This window comes from Berghia stephanieae, chromosome 2 (assembly GCF_034508935.2).
Source record: "Berghia stephanieae isolate SIO BIC M18660-M18661 chromosome 2, UCSD_Bste_1.3, whole genome shotgun sequence".
NCBI lineage: Eukaryota > Metazoa > Mollusca > Gastropoda > Nudibranchia > Aeolidiidae > Berghia > Berghia stephanieae.
Genome location: NC_088361.1, coordinates 19,436,621 through 19,449,120, shown reverse-complemented (window position 1 = coordinate 19,449,120; position 12,500 = coordinate 19,436,621). Strand labels below are relative to the sequence as shown.

Here is a 12,500-nt window from a genome sequence, read left to right as displayed (position 1 = left end):
AGTACTTGTATTTTGTGAAATCAAAAGTATAATCTTCACAGCCACGCTCGTGTTTTGTGTACGGATTGGATGACTTGCGGCCTTCAGAATTGCCTTTTCCTTCTTCACCATCATCTTTCTTTGTATACGACTTTGGGAAACGTTCATCACTTGTATTGTCCTTTGTTTCATGTCGTCGAGCATCATGCTTGTAGACTTCAGGCCTGTCCTTATTGCTAACACTTCTAATTCTATCCCCATATTCTGACTTTACTTTTACATTTGCACTTCTGTTGTGACTATGCCGATGCCTCTCCTTGTGGCTAAGGGAGGGAGAATCTTCTCTCCCAAGTCTTCCATGCGCATCATCTTCGTATGCCAGTCTACGCCTCTTTTTGTGCTTCCTTGATTTAGATTTGTGTTTTCTTTTTCGCCTGTTTCGTTCATCATGATGATCTGGACTTTCTTTCCTGTCAATGTCAGCATCACTGTCACTACCACTACCGTCACCGCCGGTGCAGTAACTTTCGTCGCTACCACTACTCATCCCAGTGCAAGTTCTTCTACAGCGCGAATATTATTCTTTATTCTTCATTTATTAATCTCCATATCACTTTATTATTATTTCCGTACTGAGCAATTCAACATCAAACGCATTCAGTCAAATGCACAGCAATGCAAAACATTGAATGTTTTATTTTGAAGTTCTTCTATGGTGAAAACCTTTTACGATTATCTCTTTTCGTTCGTTCTCGTCTTCTACAATTTCGTGTTTCACATCTATGTCAATTAATGAAATTTGTTTCTGCCCTCATATAAAGTATAAGTATAAAGGCCATCATCAATCAAATCTAAACGACTAACAACAACAACAAAAACATCATCATCAAAATCCTCATCGTCACCATTACCACATCACCACCACCACCGCCTCCACCACCATCATCATGATCATGATTATGATCATCATCATCATCATCATCATCATCATCATCATCATCATCATCATCATCATCATCTTCTTCTTCTTCTTCTTCTTCTTCTTCTTCTTCTTCTTCTCCTCCTCCTCCTCCTCCTCCTCCTCCTCCTCCTCCTCCTCCTCCTCCTCCTCCTCCTCCTCCTTTCACCCTCATACACTTCATCGATGACTCAAAGGAATCTGCCAAGTCTCATAAAAAAGATAACACTGTTTGGTATAGTCAATGTGAAAAAAACAAACAAACAAACAACAAACGTGTGTTTTAGTTTTGTTCATGTTTTTGTTGCTTTACCTCCATGTCACTGTATTTCCTTCTTATTATTTATTTGCTTATACTCTTCAACAGTCGTAACGTCACTTCCTTCCTAATGACGCATGGTAACTTAGTAACACTGGCTCTAAACTATCGGAACAATGGCGGACGCCCGTATGAAATATTTCTCCGGCGAGCATAAAATCGTATCCAGAGGGAAAAAAAAACACATAAATTTGATCATGTTTTGACTTTTACGCATTCTGACCACAAGGCATATGAATAGTTCTCGCCAGCTTGAAGAATAAAAAGTAGATAATTATTTTCTTTGTTTAGAACCAAGATGGCCGCCGTTGCCGGGCGGCGTGACATCAGACTACTGAATCCAGTACCCAATGCAAATTTCCAGAAAGGGATTTTTTAAAAAGTTCGTCTTATCTTATCTTATCTTATCTTATGTCACGTCCTACATGTTAAGTGTAGCTATTGACCAGGGACCCCTTGTAAAGTGCTTTGAGCACGTTTCGTGGATATTGTGCTATATAAAAGCTCGTTTGTGTGTGTGTGTTGTTTTTTTTTGTTTGTTTGTTTTTTTTTTAAACATAACATCGTGAATTGATGCCGATTAAGCATATAATTATCTCTACAGATAAAATGATGTCAAATACGTTATTATTACATCGTTATGAATAGTCACACATAAACCCTTGTAGTATATGGTATGGTGTGTTTTTGGTTGTTGTTTTGTTTATTTGTTTGTTTGTATTTTGTTTTGTTTTGTTTTTTGTTATTGTTTTTTTTCTGGGTTTTTTTTTTTTTTTTTTTTTTTTTTTTTTCTATTTTGTCTGTTTGCTTGTTAGTATGTTTTGTTTTTGTTTTTTTTGTTGTTGTTTTTTTTTTTCTTTTTCATTTTGATAGAATAAATAGATAAGTAAACATGTATTTTTTTTTTTAATGAATTTTTATGTAGCATAAAATCCACTAAACGTGCTCAAAGCGCTTTACAATGGGTCCCTGGCCAACAGCAACACATAACATGTAGAACGAGACTTGACGTTAATATCACCTGTTAGGCGATATTACATTTTTTTTTCGACATAGACAACGCTGTTAACGACCAGGTACTCATTTTACACCTGAGTACGTCGAAAGAATGTGAGTAAAGAGCCTTTTCCAAGGACTACTATGCGCCGAGCGAGGCTCGAACCCAGGACCTTCCGGTCTGAAAGCGAGTGTCATACCACACAACCACATAGCCGCACGTACCATTGCATTGCACATGTTCACGGGTTTGGAGATGCTCGGATTCGTTGACAACGTTCAAATCTCGCTTAAAGTTTTATCTTTTTACGTCATAATGTTGCAATATCATTTGTTGCTGTTAAATTGAAGTCGTATCACGTTTCCTTCACATTTGTCTCACTGTAATATGTTTTGTTTTATATCACTGTAAAGCGCTTAGAGCCTGTGACAACGGGGTAAAGCTCTATATAAATGCCATTTATTATTATTATTATTATTATTATTATTTTATTATTATTATTATTATTATTATTATTATTATTATTATTATTATATTATTATTATTATTATTATTATTATTATTATTATTATTATTATTATTATTATTATTATTATTATTATTATTATTATTATTATTATTATTAGAGTAGGTCCCCATGCCTTGTGCTCTGAATGTTACTCAAAGTCGACTCATTTCTGAGTATTTGTATTCGAGGGCGGAGAGAATAGGCTTCAACAGTCGTGACATCACTTCCCTCCTAATGACGCATAGTAACTTCTTAACTATCGGAACAATGGCGGACGCCCTTATGAAATACTTCTCCGACGAACATAAAAGTGTATCCAGAGGAGAAAATCATTATAAATCTGATCATGTTTTGACTTTTATACATGTTGATCACATGACATGTGAAAAAGTTCTAGCCAGCATGAAGAATTAAATAGTACATATTTTCCTTGTTTAGAACCAAGCTGCTGGTTTCTGAGCAGACGTGACATCAGCCATTGTTGGTTTTTAGGTTGAATGATTTTGATAATCTTCGTTTGAATATGTTTCTAAATCTGTTGTGTTCGGGAAGAGCGTTCCAGTTTTTGTTGGCAAATAAATAACAAATAAAATCAGGAAAACGATAGAGAAGACCCTGGACGGACACATTATCGTGATTTGGTTCCTATAGATAGTATGCGGTTGGTTAAGAAACTCACATCTTTGCCACCCGGAGGTATAACGGACCAACACACAAAACCATGTGTAACCATGAACTTTTATAGATAGAATGAAGTTGAAGTCCCTCAGGTCTTTGTTATTGTTTTTTTTTTTTTTTTTTTTTTTTTGCCATCCGCGTTTATGAGTAATTCTCACTAAACTGTATTAACCAGACTATAAACGTTCAAGGTTACACAAAGTTTTGTGTGTTGGTCTGTTATACTTCCGGATGGCAATGTTGTGAACTACGTGTCCAAGCGCATATTATCTATAGATAGTATGCGGTTGGTTAAGAAACTCACAACATTGCCATCTGGAAGTATGACGGACCAACACATAAAACTCTGTGTAACCATGAGCTTTTACAGTTAAATGAGAATTACTCATAAACGTGAATGGCAAAAATAAAAAAAACAATAACAAAAACCCGAGTGACGTCAAATTCAAACTATCTGTTAATTTATCTCTCCTGATGACCGATACTTTGATTTCAAACATTTTTTCACATCGTTGTGATAGCAGACCTGCCAACTTGAAAATATAAAAAATCCAAATCGATAGGAGATAAAACTCGTAGTCGCTATACTTAACTTTAAAAATCAACATTTTCCCCTCACAATGATTAGATATCACTCCAAAATTCTTATAGATAGTATGCACTTGGCTAAGAAGCTCACAACATTGCCATCCGGAAGTATAACGGACCAACACACAAAACTATGTGTAACCTTGAACGTTTATAGTCTGGTTAATACAGTTTCGTGAGAATTACTCATAAACGCGGATGGTAAAAACAATAACAAAGACCTGAGTGACGTCAACTTCATTCTATCTATAATTATATAGTCTGGCATCAACTTTCATTTTCAATAAGTTTTAATGACTTAGAGATGTCTCACGAAGCTCTGAAATGGGAGCCAACATTTCGTAAAGTTACGAATTATTCGTAGTACTAGGCAGGTCTGTAATAGTCATATAGATAGTATGCGCTTGGCTAAGAAGCTCACAACATTGCCATCCGGAAGTATAACGGACCAACACACAAAACTGTGTGTATCCATGAACGTTTATAGTCGGATTAATACAGTTCAGTGAGCGAATGGCAAAAAAAAAACAATAACAAAGACCGGAGTGACGTCATCTTCGAACTATCTATAGATAGAATGCGCTTGGCCAAGGAGTTCACAACATTGCCATCCGGAAGTATAACGGATCAACACACAAACTCTGTGTAACCATGAACTTTTATAGTCTGGTTAATACAGTTTAGTGAGAACAACTCACAAACGCGGATGGCAAAAACAATAACAAAGGCCTGAATGACGTCATCTTTGAACTATCTATACACAAAGCACTGTTTTTTTTTTGTTGGGGTTTTTTTTTGTTGTTGTTGATAAAATAGAGAGATAAGTAGATATGCATACAGAATTGCATTGCACACATTTCCACCGATTGAGAGAAATGTAATGCTTAAACTAAAATATCACAAATCAACATTAATAGAATTAAAACAAACAAATTCTAAGAATTATTTTATAAAGTGAAACTGAAAAAGATTTATTGTTTCCCTGTTATTCACTCATTAATTAATTAATTAATTAATTAATTAATTAATTATAAATAATACAAACATAACCCAATTATAAAAATCAATTTGTCAATCAATTATTTATCTCTCTGTTTATTTCATCTGTTTATTAATTAATTAATTTATTTTTTAAATATTAATGTAAAGCAAATAGTTGACCCCGACGTCGGTTGACCCAGACAAAACACTAATTATTATTATTATGTGTTACGTATTGATATCCGTGTGACGTTTACATGTGTACCAAACACACAACTGTGATAACCTTTCAAAGGAGCCAGTACACGTATTACACACACACAGTTATGTACTCAGAACCGGCATTCGTGTTGAGAAAGGAACCAAGGCTATATTGATGCTATGAGTATAGTTTTATAAACTCACAACATCCGCCAGCTGGATATAGATAGAACGAAGTTGACGTCACCCGGGTATTTGTTATTGTTTTTTGCCATCCGCGTTTATGAGTAATTCTCACTAAACTGTATTAACCAGACTATAAACGTTCAAGGTTACACCTAATTTTGTGTGTTGGTCCGTTATACTTCCGGATGGCAATGTTTTGAGCTTCTGAGGCATGCGCATACTATCTATTACATACCAACACACAAAATGATGTGTAACCTTAAACGTGTATAGATAATATGCGGTTGGCTAAGAAGCTCATCATTGCCATCCGGAAGTATAACGGACCAACACACAAACTGTGTGTATCCGTGAACGTTTATAGTCTGGTTAATACATTTCAGTGAGCATTAATCATAAACGCAGATGGGAAAAAACAATAACAAAGACCTGAGTGACGTCATCTTCGAACTATCTATAATATAGATGCTATGAGTATAGTTTTTTTTTTAACTCACAACATCCGCCAGTCGGATATAACGTACCAACACACAAAACTTTGTGTAACTTGAAACGTTTTATAGTCCGATTGATACAGTTTAGTGAGAATTACACATAAAAATAGCTGGCTAAAAACAATAACAAAGAGCTGAGTGGCGTTAATTTCGTTCCTATTGTTCATTCTATATGGGTTTTTTTTCTATATTGTTGTTTTTAGAAAGCGATTTTGGTGATTAGTTCTCACTAAATTCTATCTCTCAGGCAATAAACGTTAAAAGTTTCACATAGTTTTTTGAGTGTTGGTACCAACGTTATATCCGGCTGGTGGATGCTGTGAATATTTTACTTAAACGCACAGCACCAAGATACTTTTTTCAAGCAGCGGCAAATATTTCATTTTTTTTTTTTTGACATGTAAACCTTAATAAAATTCATTTTTCAAAAAAATATTGGAGCATTTATATAGCGCAAAATCCACTAAACGTGCTCAAAGCGATTTACAAGAGGCCCCTAGCCAACAGCAACACTTAACATGTCGAGACATGATTGCCTGTTAGGCGATATAGGACAGAGATAACGCTGTTAATGGTCAAGTAATCATTATACACCTGAGGACGGTGAGAGAATATGAGCTAAGAGCCTTTTTCTAAGGACTCAACTATGCGCCGCTCAGAGCGGGAATTGAACCCAGTACCTTCCGATCCGAAGTCATACAACTAGACCACATAGCCTTACTTAAAATCCACTCATCAGCAACTGGTTCAATCCGCCATATTACCGGATCGTGCCGGTGGGTAACACGAGCATTTTGCCACTCCAAATCAACATGTAAACATTGAATCTACGCACGGACTCAAAACACAAACTCTCTCGTACTCTAGAAAAACACGTATTTAATATGTTGGCCAGAAAACTCGTCCTTCAAATATCAATCGATTAAATTGACTCTCATCTTTGAATAAATTATCAAACCTGGGACTTTATTAAAGACTTTGCGAAGTCCCAGATTGGAGAGTATTTAACAAGATCAGGGTCATTTAAACCCACCGATATTTGAGGGATGAGTTTTCTGGCCAAAATCTCAAAAACGTGTTTTTCCCAGAGTTTGGCCGATTACTCATACATCCAGCTGGCACACGAATGTCAATAAAAGTCCCTTGCACATTGGCCATATTTAGTTAAAAGTCAGGCGAAACAGCAGATCGTGATCAATGCTATAATAAGAATAAATTTATCGGCTTTTTTCTTTCTTTTTCTACTTCTAGATCTACTTTTTCTATTATTAGAATTTTTTTGATTTTTTTTCTTGCGTGGGATTTTTTTTTTTCCTGTTTTTATTTTCTTATTTTGTAAGTATCGACTTCATGTAAGTTCCTGTATAGATAGTATGCGCTTGGCTAAGAAGCTCATAACATTGCCATCCGGAAGTATAACTGACCAACACACAAAACTGTGTGTATCCATGAACGTTTATAGTCGGGATAATACAGTTCAGTGAGCATTACTCTTAAACGCGGATGGCAAAAAACATCAACAAAGACCTGAGTGACGTCATCTTCGAACTATCTATAGGACAACGTGTACTTATTCACAGGTCTGATGACCCAAATTGTTATGGGCTCATTGTTGTAATGGAGATACTCTCAAACCAAGGCAAAGATATTGTCCATTACATCAATGTTAAAACAAGCCCATAATTATTGCGTTCGGTTATCAGACCTGCATATATGTGCAGGTTGGTACAGAAACCTTAAAAGTTTGCATTTTAGTGTTTTGATGATGAGACGAAATTTCTTTATTATCTTAATTGTTCCCACTTTTTTGAAAAATCTGGTTATAAAACGAATATCAAAAGTATGTATTTTAAACCACAATCAAAATACCCGTAATAATAATAATAATAATAATAATAATAATAATAATAATAATAATAATAATAATAATAATAATAATAATAATAATAATAATAATAATAATAATAGTAATAATAGTAATAATAATAATAATATAATAATAATAATAATAATAATAATAATAATAATAATAATAGTAATAGTAATAATAATAATAATAATAATAATAATAATATATGGTTTTTATAAAGCGCCATACCCCGTATATCAACAAGCTTGAAGCGCTTTAACAGTAACGTGACAACTTTCACTCAAACATACAGTATAGAACAAAACAATATATTTCTGCAGTGTTACATATAAAAAAGAAACGTTTTAAGATGTTTTAAAAAAAAAAGAATTCTGAATGATTACTGTCTCTGATATTATATCTTGGAAGGCTTTGTGCGGCTATGTGGTCTTGTGGTATGACACTCGCTTTCGGATCGGAAGGTCCTGGGTTCGAGCCTTGCGCTCGGCGCATAGTTGAGTCCTTGGAAAAGGCTCTTTACTCACATTCTCTCACCGTACTCAGGTGTAAAATGAGTACCTGGTCGTTAACAGCGTTGTCTTTGTCCGAAAAATTGTAATATCGCCTAACAGGCGTCATGTCCCGTCCTACATGTTAAATGTTGCTGTTGACCAGGGACCCCTTGTAAAGCGCTTTGAGCACATTTAGTGGATATTGCACTATATAAAAGCTCAATTTTTTTTTAATGTTTAAGGGAATTCCAGACAGATAAGGGGTGCGGAATATTCAAACGCATCCGTAACAACGATATCACTCAACTGTCCTAGTTAGGGCTGGAAGATTCTCCTGTACCTCGGTGACAATCTGTTAATGGGCATGATCTATATTACATTTCCAAGTGCTCGAGGTCATTGGTCACATCGGAATATGTGCTCAAAGTGACCTACATAGTGAAAAGTGTTCACAGTTTTTGAAATATCTAACATCACGATTGGTCATTTAGGTCAGCTTGACACATGGGTATGTTTACAACTTTCATAAACAAAGCAGCGTGTTTACATTTCTGAAGAATGTTATATCCAATCGTTGGACAGCAACAAGTCATGTGATTGATGACTTGATTGGACGAAAACATGAATATAGATCGCTCCCATTATCCCATAATCCTCATACCTTTTTTCTGGCGTTGATACGACCTTTAAAATTATCCTGAGTAGAAAGAAAAAAAATATGAATGAAGAAAAATGAATTAAAAAATTAAAAGGCCATGCGTTAGGATGCGGAAATACAGTGGCGAGGCATGCTTACAGTTTTATGTGGTTCCAGAATCAGAAGAAAATTACATAAAACATGCTATATTTGTATATACAAAAGAATGAAAAAAAAATTAAAGAAAAGACAATCTACTCAAATAAGTAAAAGGCGGTATATACCATTTCTCAGTTTTTTTGTTTTTTTTTTTTTAAAAAGTGTAATCCATTATAAAAATATTGATGAGGGTGCCAGGCACCTAAATCAACCAATGTAGCCACGCCCCTGCCCGGGGAATTCATCGACCATATTTGTGACCCTCCGTGTCAAAGCGGTATTATGTCGGGATCCACTCGGTTAGGGAAATTGAATTCTTTGCCACAAATATCAAACTTGGGTTTAATTTCTGTACGTTCTGGTGGAGTATAACTGCTATTTCTTGCTTTACAAAAACTTCTAAGGTCAAATTTCTCATCATTCTATCTCTAAATTCACTTTTTGGGGGCTGAATCATTCCGACATAATACCGTTTTGAGACTGAGGGTCACATTTATAAATGTGACCCTCCGTGTCAAAGCGGTATTATGTCGGGATCCACTCGGTTAGGGAAATTGAATTATTTGCCACAAATATCAAACTTGGGTTTAATTTCTGTACGTTATGCTGGAGTATAAATACTATTTCTTGCTTTACAAAAACTTCTAAGGTTCAATTTCTCATCATTCTATCTCTAAATTCACTTTTTGGGGGCTGAATCATTCCGACATAATACCGTTTTGAGACGGAGGGTCACAAATTTCAGGGTTTGGGTAAATTGCTTTTCAGTAATTTTCTAATTCAATTATCTCATTTTATCACCGATATTAGCCGCTGATGCAATGCACGCAAGGCAAATTTAATTATTTTCCACGGCCTATTATAATATTATATCGATTGAGAGGCGGATCTTGCTAAGTACTGGCTGATGGAGTGAGAGCAAATAATATTATTGTTGAATATCCATCCAGCTGTCTGCCTTATACATATAATTTAATATTTACATATTGTTGTATCGTGTAAACCTTGGTGTGTAATACGTTTTATATTATAATATTATATTAATATTTCAACACCGTATTTTATGATTAGCAGTGCATATATACTTTGGATACAAAAGTAATCCTTTATAGATAATGTTATAGATAAATCAAAGATGACGTCACTCAGGTCTTTGTTAATGCTTTTTGCCATCCGCCTTTATGAGTAATTCTCACTAAGCTTATAGATAGAATGCGCTTGGCCAAGGAGTTCACAACATTGCCATCCGGAAGTATAGATAGTATGCAGATGACGTCACTCAGGCCTTTGTTATTGTTTTTGCCATCCGCGTTTGTGAGTTGTTCTCACTAAACTGTATTAACCAGACTATAAAAGTTCATGGTTACACAGAGTTTGTGTGTTGGTCCGTTATACTTCCGGATGGCAATGTTGTGAACTCCTTGGCCAAGCGCATTCTATCTCGGACCAACACACAAACTCTGTGTAGCCATGAACTTTTATAGTCTGGTTAATACAGTTTAGTGAGAACAACTCACAAACGCGGATGGCAAAAACAATAACAAAGGCCTGAGTGACGTCATCTGCATAGTATCTATATAAACGACCAAGAGTACACATAGTTTTGTGTATACTTCCGGATGGTAATGTTGTGAGATTCTAAGCAAAGCGCATACTATCTATAGGAGGAACGAATTTGACGACACTCATCTTTTGTTGTTTGTTTTTTAAGACAGCCATTTTTTAGTGATTAGTACTCATAATGGGTTGATTACATCAATCAGACTATAAACGTTTAAAAGGTTGAATATTATAGTTTTGTTTGTTGCAGGCGGATGTTGTGAGTATTTAACATACACGCATAGCATCAATACTCTTTTTGTAGAGAGCGTATTGTAAATCTATTGGAGGGGGGGGGGGGGGGGGGGGGGGGGGGGGGGGGGGGGGGGGGGGGCGGGCTATTGTTATCAGAGTTATGGCCAATACAGTACAATACACAATCGTGCCTTCACTGAACGAAGGGACGTCGTTACGCGCCGTGTCGTGTCGCGTCGCGCGCGCGTCGTGGGTGAGAAGTGAGAACGAACGAACGGAAGACGAAAATTGATTTTTCCGATTTTCTTTTCTGTACTAACTGTGATACGATTTCAGTTTTCAGTTTTCAGTTTTCAGCTTGCGTTCATTCATTCATTCAATTCAGTGTTCGTAGTTTGTTGTTGGGATCGCCTTCGTTGTCGTTGGTTCCTTCTGTTTGGGGCTTGGATGAATAAAAACACTGTGAAATTATAGCATAGATAGATAGATAGATATTATATTATAATAGTAAAAAACAACAACTTTATTTCTCATATATTATTGTGTTTTCTTTATTATGGAGGATGTCTGCTTTGGTTTATATCAGTAAAGGTAAGTCTGAAAATGCACTTTATTTAATGCTAATGTGACCCTCCGTCTCAAAACGGTATTATGTCGGAATGATTCAGCCCCCAAAAAGTGAATTTAGAGATAGAATGACGAGAAATTTAACCTTAGAAGTTTTTGTAAAGCAAGAAATAGCAGTTATACTCCACCAGAACGTACAGAAATTAAACCCAAGTTTGATATTTGTGGCAAAGAATTTAATTTCCCTAACCGAGTGGATCCCGACATAATACCGCTTTGACACGGAGGGTCACATATTTCTTTAAACCTTTTGGTTAGATGTTCGGCTATGTGGTCTAGTGGTATGACACTCGTTTTCGGGTCGGAAGGTCCTGGGTTCGAGTCTCATAGTTCGGCGCATAGTTGAGTCCTTGGAAAAGGCTCTTTACTCACATTCTCTCAACGCACTCAGGTGTAAAATGAGTACCCGGTCGTTAAACAGCGTTGTCTTTGTTGGAAAAAATTGTAGTATCGCTTAACAGGCATCATGTATCGTTCTACATGTTACATGTTGCTGTTTGTCACGGACCCCTTGTACGTTTTGTGGCTATTACGCTATATAAAAAAAAATCTCAAAAAATATTTATGATGTCATTAACTCACTCAACCCTAACCTAACACCGACTATATCCGTAGTATACCTGGGGTTACTTTTGCCCCATGCCTATAAATTTATTACATTTTTCTGAGACACATTATAGGCGTTGTATCAAAGCTAATGATTTTAAGTTTTTACACGTTAATGGTTGTTGAATAAAAAAATCAATGCATATGCTCATTTTTAATACATTTTTTTTCTTTCCAATTTTGAAAAGTAGCAAAAATCTCTAGGATTGAGTGAGTTAAAAGTAAGAAAAAAAAAGAAGAAATAAGTTTTGGGTCATTATTGACATCGCGGAGATAGTAGCGATGTGTACTTATTTACAGGTCTGATAACTCAATTCTGTATGGGCTCATTGTTGTAATAGATATCTCAAAAAATATGACGCAAAATATTGTCCATTACGACAAGAATGCTAAACTAGGGCCATACGGATGTTCGGATGTCAGACCT

General features: G+C 35.6%; 2 protein-coding genes across 2 annotated transcripts in view; one reads left to right on the top strand and one right to left on the bottom strand.

Moving 5' to 3' along the window:
• Positions 1-733, bottom strand: part of LOC144964444 (putative ATP-dependent RNA helicase DHX34) — a 52,805-nt gene extending 52,072 nt beyond the window's left edge. Inside the window, exon 1 of the mRNA XM_078898707.1 lies at positions 1-733. This exon is cut by the window's left edge and continues 52 nt beyond it. Coding sequence (XP_078754833.1) covers positions 1-526 — 526 coding nt within the window. The 5' untranslated portion in view covers positions 527-733.
• Positions 734-11,035: 10,302 nt separating this feature from the next.
• The window catches only part of LOC144964443 (uncharacterized), an 84,740-nt gene continuing 83,275 nt past the window's right edge, over positions 11,036-12,500 (top strand). The window contains exon 1 of the mRNA XM_078898706.1: positions 11,036-11,431. Coding sequence (XP_078754832.1) covers positions 11,404-11,431 — 28 coding nt within the window. The 5' untranslated portion in view covers positions 11,036-11,403. The remainder of the gene's footprint in view (positions 11,432-12,500) is intronic.